General features: G+C 33.3%; 1 protein-coding gene across 1 annotated transcript; it reads right to left on the bottom strand.

The window, feature by feature from the left end:
* Positions 1-6,195: 6,195 nt before the first annotated feature.
* LOC120170993 (myosin-2 heavy chain-like) lies at positions 6,196-10,906 on the bottom strand. Its single transcript, XM_039178819.1, has 8 exons — positions 10,532-10,906; positions 10,090-10,290; positions 9,533-9,655; positions 9,357-9,394; positions 9,183-9,270; positions 6,769-9,003; positions 6,353-6,518; positions 6,196-6,317 (listed from the first exon to the last, which is right to left on the bottom strand). The coding sequence occupies exons 1-8, from the start codon at positions 10,607-10,609 to the stop codon at positions 6,196-6,198; spliced, it is 3,051 nt and encodes a 1,016-aa protein (XP_039034750.1). The 5' UTR covers positions 10,610-10,906.
* Between the last annotated feature and the right edge of the window lie 2,812 nt (positions 10,907-13,718).

Genomic DNA, 13,718 nt, shown 5'->3' on the forward strand with positions numbered 1-13,718 from the left:
GATTTTAAACCTAGTAGAGGTTAAGACAACAGGACCTGAAGATACTCGTTTTTTCTTTCATTTGATTATTATTTTTATTATTAATAATTTTATTATTATATTATTATTATATTATTATTAAATAATAAATAATTATTACATATTGTAGGCCCAAATTACATTACCTAATTACAAAACCTAGACTGGCCTAATGGAAACCCTAAATTAATTAAGGTTTATATCATCCATCCCAACCGCCTTAGCATCACAGTCGTTGGATCTGGCTTTAATCCAACGGCCTAGATGGTTCCAGACCAAACCCTAGGGTATGATACCCTAGGGAAACCACGCGACGCCGCTTCTACTTCCAGTCGCTCCACCGCTGCCATGACACCCATAGAAGGCTTCCAGAAGGGCCATTCCAGCCGCACACGTCACCCAACAGTGAGTCACCACTGGAAGTTTGGTGACTCACCAAGCTTCAATCTTTTACCCGGTCCGAGACACGTGCCGATAGTGGCTATAAAAGCCACCGAGCCCCCTGCCAACAAAAGATAGAGAGGAAGCAAGCCAGAGAAAAATAACACAGCAACCACCAAATGCACAAAACAGAAAAAAGAAAAATGAGAGAAGCTTACCGATAGGAATATGCGATCATCGGAGCCTTCACACCTTACCGGAGAACCGAAAATACCGAAGGTATTTTCTTAGATTTAAAAAAATCTAAGGGTTTTTAGGATAAAAGGACACCGGATTCGGGTTCGTGGTAGTTAGATCTTTAAGATTGGGGTGTTTTTGCATATTCCGGCCATCGTGGGTGGTGGCCGGCGGTGGTGTCGGTGCCGGAGTATGGTTGTCAGCCGGTGGTCGGCCAACCTCCGTTTGGAGGTTTGAAGAGAGAGTTGAGAGAAAAAAAAATTTCTCTCGTCTGGAGAGAGAAAGAAAAAAGAGAAATGAGAGAAATTTGGCCTAAAGGATCGGTTTCAGGGTATTATCGTTTTGATGAGGGGTCTGGATGTAATTTCAAAATAGTTAAACCACACGCGCAGTCACTGTAACTCTGTAAATTTCTATTTTAGCCACTGAAATCAATTCCTATATGTTTTGATTTAGTCTTTTAATTTTATTTTATTATAATTTAGTCCTGACCGAATATTTATATAAATAATTAAGGTAAAATATGTATTTAGTCCTTACACTTTTAATAATATTTATTTTAACCCCGACTAATAATTTAGGTAAATATTATAATTAATCCCTTTAAACTTTATTAAAATTTATTTTAGTCCCATATTAATATTTAGGGTTAAATTACACTTTTAATGTATATACTACATAATATTTATAATTATGGCCATTAATTGTTTATGTTTTATAATTTAATAATTGACTTTTATATAATTTTAATTTTGACCATAAGTTTTATATATCTTACAATTTAATTCTATAATTTTAATTTCTTTTATATTTTAGTTATTTGCAATATTATTTCCTTATTATTTTTTATATATGTTTAAATTATTATGTTCATTATTATTTTATCATTACTTAGTCATATAGATATATATATATATATATAATAAATAATATTTATTTATTTATTTTATTTATTATCAAAATCCTATTTATAAATTTAAATACTTTTAAATTATTTTAAGCATGTTTTAATATATTTATCAATATTAAGAAAGGACAGTCTTAAAGCAACTGGATGTCCATTTTCTAATATTTTTAAACAAATATTTTACTTTATATATTGTAATTATTTTTTAAATGTTTTAATATTTATTTATTTAATGTTAAGAAAAGAGCTGTCTTAAAGTACCTAGAAGCTCTTTTCTGATATTTCTAAATAAATAAATATCTTATTAATATATTTTCATAAAATTATAAATTTGAAATAACAATATTATAAATTAAATACATCTTTGAATATTTAAATTTCTGATAATAGAGACAATTTATAATTGATAAAGTACTGATTTTGGGCATTTTAGGGGTGTTAATCCTTCCCTAAACATAATCGATCACGAATCCTATTTTACTAAAAAATTTTGTTATAAGCAGATCAGTTTTATCCTTTAAATTATGTTTTATTCAAAACTATTTTAAAATATTATTTTTAGGTATTTGACCTACCTAACCTAAAAATGTCAATGGCGACTCCCAAAATATTTTTTTAAATTAAAATCATTTATTTTATTTTTCCCGCCAAATAAAAAAATTCGTACCCGGACGAAAATCGGTTACGACAGGACCCTTTGTCTCATTTCTTATTTCTTTTTTGCACGCAAGGTCTTTCTGCCTTGCTTCATAGTTCACAATATCAGGGGAGATTAATGGTATTCGTACAAGTCATAATGATCCTGGGATTACACATCTTCTGTTTGCTATTGATAGTATTATTTTTATCAAGAACACAATTCAGAAAGCTGAGCAAGTTAAAGAAGCTCCGCATGTTTATCTTTCTTCTAGGCAGAAGGTGAGCCATGTAAAAATGTCTTGTATTTCACTCTGAGTACTATTCACTCTTCGTCAGTAGATATCGTCAATTCTTGACATTGATGAGGTTGATGATCTTGGTCATTATCTTGGTATGCCTCTTCATATTGGAAAGAACAAGATTAACTTCTTTGGGTATCTTAAGGACAGAGTGCACAACATAATTGAGGAATAGACTAAACAACTTATTTCCTATGGTGGTAGGGAGATTTTCCTTAAGGTCATAGCCCAAGCCTTCCTCATTATGTGATATCGTGCTATCTTCTGTTTGGTTGTTTGGTTAATAACATGGTTAGTGCTATGCAACATTATTGGTGGTCTGGTGATGTTTCTAAGCGTGGTTAATCTCTTGTTGCATGAAAGACCATGTGTAAACCTAAACCTGAGGGTGGTTTAGGTTTCCGAGATCTTCATAACTTTAACATGGCTCTCTTGGTAAACAAATTTGGTGCATTATTAAAGACCCAGATAGTTTGGCTGCTCGTGTTTATCGTGTGAAATATTTTTTGAATAGGGACATTTTGAATGTCACCCTTAGAGATAAAAGTTCATTTGTGTGGAAAGGGCTTCATCAAACTCTTCATGAGTTGAATGATGGTCTGTTTTTTAGGGTTGATATTGAAAGTTGTAGGAGGCTTCATCGTGATATATGGGGTGGCACTAAATTTGTGTCGTTAACAGAGAGTTATATTGATTTTAATGATAATCCTATTCATTGTAACGAATTTATGATGCCTGTAACTAATCTTTGGAATAAATGTTTAATTCGTAGGGTTTTCACTGCTGAGGATGCAATGCAGGTGCTGAATGTATCCATCGCCCTTTACAATGAGGAAGTTATTATTTGGGGTTATCATGACTCTAGGGTGTATTCTGTGCGCTCTAGATATTTGTGGATGCAATAACGTTTTCATGAACATGATCGTAGGTCTAAGGTGTGGAAGATCATTGCGAAGATCAATATAATTCATAAAATCTGGGTCTTTGCGTGGAAAGTTGCTCATAATGCCTTGCTGTGGGTAGTTGTCTCAAAGTGGCTGGCTTATCTAATGGCGTTTGTCCAATGTGTTCCGCTTCTGAAGAAACCACATTTCATGTTGTTCGTAGTTATCCAAGAATGCAGGAAGCACTTCATTTTACTGAGCTACTTGCTCATATTTTTCTTAGTTCCACGAATGCTCTGTTGCTTTGGATGGAGGAAGTTTTATCCACTCTTGGGCCTGATCATTTTGTTGGGTTTTGACCATTTGTTAGAATATTTGGAATAACATGAATAACTTTGTTCGTAATGACAGGTTGCAACCGCCATGGATTTTGGTTACGAATGCTAGGATTCTTCATGAGGATTATATGGATGCGATTACTCAAAAGAAGGTGAAGCAACAAACTAGAGGCATGGTGGATGGTGTGCGAGCTCGTATGAATCCTTTGATCGTTGGAAAAGCTCGTATGAGTTGGGCTCTTAGAACTGGTGATTCTTTTTTTATTCGGTTTATTCCGATATCATTTCTAGAGACATTTTAAATGATTTACTTACTTCTTGATTTATGATAGTTGAGTACTCTTTTCCCCTTGTTAGGATTTAGAAGAGATTTTTAATAAGGCCCATTGGTTTTCAAAAAATATATAAATATGTTATAGCAATTTGGTGTAGGTTTCGGTGTCTTATAGTGAGTTTACATATATTGATGTCCTTGGTGTGATGTGACAAGTGTTGAAATTGTCAAATAAATAATCTTAATTTCTAATCAATACTAAAAAGTAGTATAAAGAAGTAGGTCCATCCAAGGACTAAAAAAATTGACAATGTTGTTTCCTAGTTTGAGTAAACTGTCAAAATAAAAAAAAAGGTTTTAGAAACAATAAAAATGATGAGGTAAAAATAATAAACGAAATGATGAATGGTAAATAAAGGTAAAAAATGGTAAAAAGAATTCAATTGTGATAGTTTAACCATTGACTTTGCAGCTAACTCTTCTCTCTTGTTAACCGAAATTTCCAGCTCTATCTCTTAAATTCGGTCATTGTTGGTCTAACCACATTTATCATCGTTAGCACTAATATAATTTTGGTTCTAAAAGATCTCAACTTGATTTATAACGTCTCTCTGAGAATCAAACTTGATCTTGATTTTCCTCAGTAGACCACCACTGAGTTTGTTCACGGGAAGTCGAATTACGACCAACTGATCCAACTTCCAAATCATAAGTCAAAATACCTTTCAAATCAACATTGAGTTAAAGATGTAGTAACTTTTAAAGGGATGGTCGATTGCCACTCCTAGTTTTCAAAGAATCGAAGAATACTATCCAAAGATATGAAATGAAAAAATCAATTCTCATAACTTAGAATTGAATCATCGCAAAATTTTAGACTAAGTAAAAGTTTAGCTAAGCATGGATTGGATCATGTTTAGTATTTTGTTATCTTCGATAACAAAAAAAGAAAATAAAACTTCTATAAAAATAACCAAAGAAATAACCAATTCAAATTATTTTTTAATGTTGAACCTAAATGGGTATTTAAACCCGAGGATCCTAAAAGTATAAAACAACTAAATCCCTAAAAAAATAAGATAAAGATAAAAATATTTAAACTCATGGACTAAATTTAAATCCAAATGTTTATCATAAAAAATAAAGATAAATATTTAAATCCTGTGGCTCCAGATGAATTATGTTTTATCTCCTGGATAACCTTATCTTTATCTCTCAGACTTTTAGATTATCCTGAATTTGACTTCAAGATAATGTTGGCTCACATTCTAGAAGTTATTGATCGAATCATCAGAATTTGTTGTGTTAGACTCATATCATGTCATACCCTGGGTCCTGCCCATGACTCTTGCCACGAATTTCAGTGAACTCCAAACTTTGCCTTCAACTGACGATCTTGGGTTGATTAATCCAATGAAATTCCTACTTAAAATAAACCCAAAATGTGACAAATTAGTAGTATTTAAATGGTAAAATGAGAAATAAAATATACTAAAAACATGCAACATTCTACATATATCAAGATGTACAATTGATGCACTTATGTCTATATATATGCAACACTCTACATATATAAAGATGTACATTTGATGCACTTTTATATATATATATATATATATATATATATATATATATATATATATATATATATAGATGGGATTTTGTTCAACGCATATCCTTCTTGCAAATTTTAGGCTTATCTTGGAATATCGTTCTTGCATATCCTTCAGTTCATTTTGCATTGATTCGTTTCTTTCCCTTAATGATGCTAGTTCAGCAATCAATTCATTCCGGTTATCGTCTTTATCGACAATAGATGTCTTTGGTTCTTTCTCCGAAAAATTGTCACCATTGCTGCAGATAAGATATCAATAGGAGTAATTGTTACTTTCCTCTTTTCTTTGGTTTCTTCAACGCTCTTCATAGTATTTATGCCCTCAACTAACTATTACAAGAAGAATAGTGGAAAAGGTGCGAAAAATGGGACTCGGAAACTAAGGTTCTATATATTCAAAATTTACCTTTTCAAAAAAGGCTCTGAGGTAATTTCATTTGATGTATCCATAGAATCTTTCCACGCCTGCATTTTGAATTCATTTAAAAGAAAATATAAGTCAAAGCTAGATGTAAAATTGTAGTTGACAATGAAAATGAAATGGGACTGCAAAGTAAACCAGCCCTTAGGTATAAGAACACCCCATTGAACCGTTCTACTCAATCAGACAATAGTTAGGGTCAAGACCATTAATTCTTGATGCCATAAAAATGTTGAAACTTGAAACCTCTTATGTGAGGATCCTTTTAAATATTTGTTCATTAATATTGCAGATTTTCCTTTAAATGAGTCCTTTAGCTTCTTTCCGATCATAGTATAATGTTTCTGACCTTCTGAAGTTGGTATTTGCAGAAACTGGTGCTGTGCACATCGAGTTCTTCTACTCTGCTTTCTAACTCGTCAATTTCCTTATGAAGATTCTTCTCCATTTCCAGAAAGACATTTTCTGATGTTTCTAAAGCAATTTCCTTTGACTTTATTTGTCCCCGCTATGAGAAAAAGAAATCACTATGAACAAAAATTATCCTTTTCCATACTCTGCTCCAGAATAATAAGGAAGAAAAAGAATAAAAGGGAAATTTTGATCTCAGTAAGGACCAAGAAATATCATGATAAATTTGTTGCTTCTTACTGAATCTCCATTTTGTTACTAGAAAAGCAGATGTTAAACCATTTGCAACAAACAGTTTCAAAGAGGAACTTGATTTTAGATAAAACTCAAATATGGAAAATTACCTCAAGTAACATTAGTTTCTCCCCTAGGCTTGCCACTTCTGTAGGACTGCAAGATACCAAGGGCGATTTTTCATTTTCTAATGGAGTTTTTGTTCCGTCAGAAACTGCTGCTCTTTCATAGCTCTCTCTCACCGTCTTTTCCATGCTAGTAATGTCATATTCCTTCTTAAAGTCATCCTTCAATTTAATTACTTGCTTTCTGAGTTTTTGTTTCTCTACTTCATCCTCAAACATAGACTTTCTCAATTTGGTGCATTGAGTTTTGAGGGTGTTCAGCTCTGATTGCAGGGATTTGGTTGCAACTTCTTTTTCATCCTTCAAATGCTCCATTCTTTGAAATTCCTCCAGTGACTCAGTTGATTCCTTTTTCATCAAAGCAATTGTACACACCAACTCATTTCTTTCTAAATTTCCTCTTTGATTTAGCACTTCAACTTCTCCAGCAAATGCTTTAGCGTCTTCCAACTCCAGTCCCAACTCTTCTACCAATTGAGCTTGTTCATGGAGGCATTTTTTTCCCATAGTCAGCTTGTCGATCTCAACTTTTAGGTTGCGGATCACCTGGGAAAAAGCCCCACTAACTTCTTCCTCATGCTTCTTTTGATGTTCAAGCTGCTTAGATTTGTCATCAATTTCCTCCAACATCTGTTCTATCTGGTTTGATTTTAAATTTACTTGATTGGAAAGGTTACAGAGTTTTGTCTCATAGTTTTCCGTAACTGATTGGAGCTCTTCTTTAGCTTTCTTGAGCAATTCTTCTAGCTCATTTTTCTGCAAGCATAGTTCACTAGCTTCTGTTAGAGCTTTTGTAACCGACTTCTCATTTGCATCAAGTGTAAAGGCCATCTTCATATAGAGACTTTTAAATTCCTCCTGCAGACTTTCAGCTGCATTAGCATTCTTCCATCTTGTCATTCGTAAGGCTTCCTGAGCTAGGATAGCTCTTTGCTCCTGATCAACTTTGGCTTGTATGATAGATTCTAGATCCATTTTGAATACTTGTGTCTGTTTCTCCAACTCTTCCTCCAAGCTTTTGATGCGGGTTTCTAATTTGTTTATGGTAATTAAGGACTGAGAGAATGCTTTAGATTGCTTGTTGAGTTCACATTCCAAGCACTCAATTTGGGTCTGAAGTTCATTTATGTTAGCAAAGGAAGATGGGCACTCATACTGCATATTCAGTTGATCTTGCAGTTGGCTTTGCTCTAATTTGTAGGACATGTCGTGATTTTCCTGCTTCAGTATCTCATATTCAAGTGCTAGCTGCTCCATTTGTGCTTCAAGCTCATCTTTATCTCTCTTGTAGGTCTCTATCTCTTTGTAGAACTCCATGATCTTTTGTACAAGGAAAGAGGTTTCCTTGTCATCTTTGTGCGCTTTAACAAGTTGTTCCAATTCCCTCTGCCCATCATCCTCATCTGAGTGACATCCTGATATGGTTACTCCCATTTCCTCAGCACTACCATTGGATCCTGATTTCTTGGGAGGATGGGGTACCTCCGTCTTCTTCGCATCCAATGTTTCTTCTAGGTCTCGTACGACAAACATCAACTCAGCATTTGATTCCTGTGGCTTCAGCAGTTGTAACTGAAGATTTGAATTCAAGGCCTTCTCGTAATTCAGTTCTTGTCTGATTTCTTCAATAAGAACCCATGGGTCTCCACTCTCAAACTCCAACCTGCTTTTTACTTTTGCATCATCTATTTGCTTCTCAAAGGCCTTCAGCTTCTCACACTCTAATTTGAGTGCATCTCTCTCTCTTTTCAAAGTAACAACTTCCCATGAGAGATCCGGTCCCCTTTTGCTCTCCTTTACTATTCGTTTTCTAAGAGCTTGCAATTCCATATCTGAAACATCCACTTGTCTGGTCAAAGCCTTGAGCTCGTTCTTGAGCCTTTCAATCTCATTATATGAACCATGTTGGGAGTTTTCTCGTGGAAAAGTGTCCTGTGAACTGTTAGAGTCATCAGTACTCGTTCCAAGATCAGAACCTGCTGACGACTCCTCGTAGGTTGCTGTTGAGGCAATTGATGTTGGTTTAGGAGTAAATGAGGTGTTATTCATAGATGACAAATACGGAGGGTCCTGATTGATGTCGTTTCTCATTCCAAGTTCTCTTGGAATGTCGAGTCCAAAGATGCTACCAGAACTTGAAACGGTAATATCAGATTCTCTCGATCCTCTGCGGTTCCCATGCAATTCAACATTGTTGGTGGCTTTGCTTGAAGGCACATCCTGTCAGACAGATGATAAACAAAGAAATAAGTGAAACATGCAAATCCTCTTTCAATCAACTTTTATATTAAGCGTGCATCAGGAGACCAAAAGTTAAGAGCATAAGAAAAGTCTGATTAACAGCAGCAACAAGAAAACCGAAAAACGAACGCTTTCTGTAAATGGGATAGGAGCCTTACTTCAATGGTATCGCTCTTAATACTTTCATCATCCTTCAAGCTACCGTCTCGCGTTTTAGTACTTGCATCTTCAATTTCTTCCACCTTTCTGCAATAATTTTCAAACAAATGCTCCAGACTCTGAAACAACATCCAATAACTATATGAAATCGATAGAAATTGACATGTCTTTACCTCTGATCAATATTTTCCTGCAGCATCTGTATTGAGACCTGATCAAATCCAACAGTTTGAATTCAATTTTAAACCATCAATATGAGAAAGAAACAAGAAAAATGCTACCAGTAAGTGTCCCTTAACACATAAATATGAGAGAGATACAGAGAGACTGAGAGTGCTAGAATACTAACATGCAAAATTGCTTTAGAGTTGGAATTCTTTAACGGAAGAGAAACGGTGCAAGTTTTAATTGCTTCAGAATAAGCAGCAAAATCAATTGAAGCTTCCCCAACCAAACCACCTTTTCCCAATCCCTACAACAAACATATAAAATATTCACTACATCACGGTACTCAAACCCAGGACCTTAAAAAATAAAAACAATCATATAAAATATTCACTACATTTGGGATGACATAGTAGTACTCAAACCCAAGACCTTAAATAATAACAACAAACATATAAAATATTCACTACATCCGGGGTGACATACACGGTACTCAAGTCCAAGATCTCAAAGAATAACAAAAAATATATAAAATATTCACTACATTTAGAGTGACATACGCGGTACTCAATTCCGAGACCTCAAAGAATAACTACAAATCACTTAACCACTAATGTCGTTTGGTTTGTGCCACAACATTTCATTTAAACACACACTTCCCATATAAAACAACATGAATTCATTCCTTCAATGAGAAAAAAGAAAGAATTCATCAATAAAATAAATAAATGTATATCTTACTGTTGATAAAATAAAATGGTAGATTATTTCATTGATCTTTCCTGTGTTTAGATCCCGAGAAAATTTAACGGTCTCGTAGACCGGATTTTCCCACTGACAATTACCATCTAGGACCGTCGCCTTTCCTAATTTGGTTCGCAGTTTGCCTCCATCGCCAAGGACCACTGATATCATCAATGCTTGCACATTCAATTGTGTAACCTAAATTATACATAAAACTATTAATACTTCAATATTCTTCAAATTATTCATTAAAATTACAAATATATATATATATATATATATATAAAAATAAAAATCAATTTTCTTTTTCAGTTTCAGCTGCATTTTCAGAGTAATTCAGCCGATAAAGAAAAATGAGGAAATAAATAAATTTACAGGAAAATGTTCGATGGATATGAATGTTTAAAATATAAAGAAGAATTTGAAAGAATGAGAGTACTTGAGTTGCATGTAACTGCAACTTGAACACGGCTTTGGTCCTGTTCTTGTCGCTCCTCCATCTCGCCGACTTAAACATCTCCGCCGCGAAACCCGCCGCAATTCGGGGACTCTCAGTCGAGGTCCGGAGAATCCCGCAGAAAATCCGTCATTCAATCGATCACTCGATCCGATGCCGAAAATCCAATCAGAATGCAAGTCCACGCGGGGAAACAGAGCCAGTCATACCGGTCTACACGTAGAGTTCAGCTAATCAGAAGCGAGTTGGTTCAGCGCTAATGGAACTGAGTCGGAGACGGAGTCTAGAACTCAGAAATAAAGAAGCCATGAAAGAGAGCAGATCTAAAGAAGAGCTCTTTCTATCATTCTCCTCTCTCCCTCTCGGCTCTCTATTTGCAAGGTTGTAAGTTGTAACAATGGCTCTGTTGGTGGAAAGAGATTGCACATATTTATGTAAAGAGAAAAAAAATGGAGAAGCTTCTTTGTGATTAAATAATTTTAATCTACAAACGGAGTCAGTTTAATATCGATTAAGTATATTTTCGGTTTGAATATTTGTAAAATTTTGTCGTGAAATTTATTTATCAATGTTAAATATAAAATTATAATTGATTCAAATTAATTAAGATGAAACTTTTAGCGGAAGGATAAAAAAAGTTAATCAATGTTTGATTAGAATTAATTATGTATTACGTGAAAATATGAGTTTTGTCCGTTTTGGCCAAAGGGAACAATAAGGAAACGTCATTGATTTGATTGTAATTCCCCATTTGTCAGTTTACCTTTTTGGCAAATATTCTGCCTTCTAAGACGAGGGTCAAACGGGTAGTCTGTGAGGAAAAAAGTTAAAGGGTAAATGTTAATTTACATCACTCAATTTTATTCTTACTTTTATTTTGGTCACTAAAACTTAAAAAAATGTTTAATTTAATTATTAAACTTTTGAATTATTATTGTTTTGTCCACTTTACCGTTAAATAACTAACCAAGTTACAACATGGCATACGATATCAAAATAATATCGTTTTAGAAAAGTCAACTTTATACCAAAATGACATCGTTTTGAATTCTTAAAAAACAATTTTTCATCATATTTTCTCTTGTTTTCTCTTTTGATCTTCTTTTCTTTCCCTCTAATTTCCTCTACATGTATCCACAATCTAGCCACCCGTCGACCACCACGATAGTTGTCAATGACAATTGATAAGTATAATTTTTTTTATCAAACTCGTTCCGTACTTTTAAATACAAATCTAGTGTTTGTTTAACTCAAAAACACTTCAAAACTCACGAATCTAGCGTTGAATATTTTTATTTGTTATTCTCTGATCTTCATCATTTACCATTAGATGGAGTCCGAGCAAAGGTATGTTGTTCACCGACCCAAGAGAGGCCTCTCCACATTAAGATCTTCAAATGGACGCTCTAATTGTCGCGGTGAAATTCAACCAATAGTCTCTCACATGAAACTTTGCTTGAAAATATTTTAGTGAAATGAAAATTTTGGCCTTGGATGATCATTTGACTAATGATCCTCCTGCTGATGAAACTCGATAGTCATGAATGAGAAAACTCCATACACTAAGGTAATTGGTGATTTTTTATTTTACGATTCTTATTAAGGAGAGGGGAAGAAGAATTTTAATGATAAAGTTTAAAAGTATTAACAAGTTTGGTGCTTTGTAAAATTAGATTGATCAGAGTGGTTGTGGATTGTCAATTGTGATCGGGGTAAATAAATAAAAAGAAATAAAAAAAAATGACATGCTTGGCTTTCATGTGAGAAAACAATAATCCATATCAACTAAAATTAGTTACCGTGTTGTTATTAATTTTAGGTTTTAGGGAATAAAATAAGAACAATTTAAAAATTTAGTGAATAAATTAAAAAAATTAAATTCTAAAGACTAAAATAAGAGTTAGAAGAAAGTTGGTAAGAATTAAAAAAAATTGAAATGTATAATGTAACCAAGAATATAATATAGGGTAAACTACACATTTAGTACTTAAACTATCAGTTTTGATCCGTTTTAATACTTAAACTTTTAACTTTTTCAAAACCATACATAACGTTTAATTTTGTTTCATTTTAGTGCCTTTCGTTTAAAACTTAACGTGTTTAGTACCTAAACTATCAGTTTTGGTCCGCTTTAGTACCTAAACTTTCAATTTTTTCCAAAACATAATGTTAAGTTTTTAATGGGAACTAATATGATTTGAAAAAAATTGAAAGTTTAGGTACTAAAACATATCAAAACAAGTAGTTTAGGTACTAAAGACATAGTTTATCCTAAAATATATTAATTGTTTTGGCGTGTAGCCTACTTGGTATCCGAAAATGAAGTTATATAATCGAATCTAAGAAATGAAGAGAGATCATTTTCACTACGTTAGTGCAAAATTTAAGTTAAAATACAAAAATTCTTAACTACTTTTTGTTTTATTAAAATGATATTTTTACATTTTAATTTGTACCTAAATAAGTTTTAAAATATCAACAATATAATCAATGGCTATTAAAACCCATTTTTGCATCTCAAAACCGAAGTTCAAACTATGTTTATACAGTCACCCTATGATAGAATTAGTCCAATATTATTGGGTAAAATTAATTAGCCCAATAAGGTAACTCAAAATTTATTTAGCATTCTACGACATTTATTTATAATGGAGGAAATCTTCATTTTCTTGTGGCAAGTTCCCCTGAAAATTATATCTATTGGGCTAGTCAAGTGAGACTCGTGGGTCGTATTTTTTGTTAGAAATAGAAGCTTCTAATATGTAAAAAAAAAATCAGAGATAGAAGGAACTCAAGAGAATTATACTGAACTGCTACACACTTTATTCACTGATCAATGCTGCCTTTAAACAGCCTAAATTCAAACAACTAATAGCTAGAAATTAGGAATCCCGCTACCGATAAACAATCGAAATTAAAGGAATAACAATAAGAAAATATTGACTAAACCACTAACAAATTATTTGCTAAAGACATGATCTCTTTAGCTAACTACTTAGACCCAATCAAAAGACCACATACACGTATAGCCTTAACAAACTCTCCCTTAAACCAAAGAGTTTGTAAATATTTTGTTTAACTATTATAGCTTCAAACTGATGGATCCTCTAAACTGCAGACACCAAGCAACCTTAACTTCTGAAATACGGCCATCTTTAAAGGTTTTATG

The sequence above is a fragment of the Hibiscus syriacus genome, unplaced genomic scaffold, assembly GCF_006381635.1.
Source record: "Hibiscus syriacus cultivar Baekdansim isolate YM2019G1 unplaced genomic scaffold, ASM638163v2 tig00111806_pilon, whole genome shotgun sequence".
NCBI classification, from domain to species: domain Eukaryota; kingdom Viridiplantae; phylum Streptophyta; class Magnoliopsida; order Malvales; family Malvaceae; genus Hibiscus; species Hibiscus syriacus.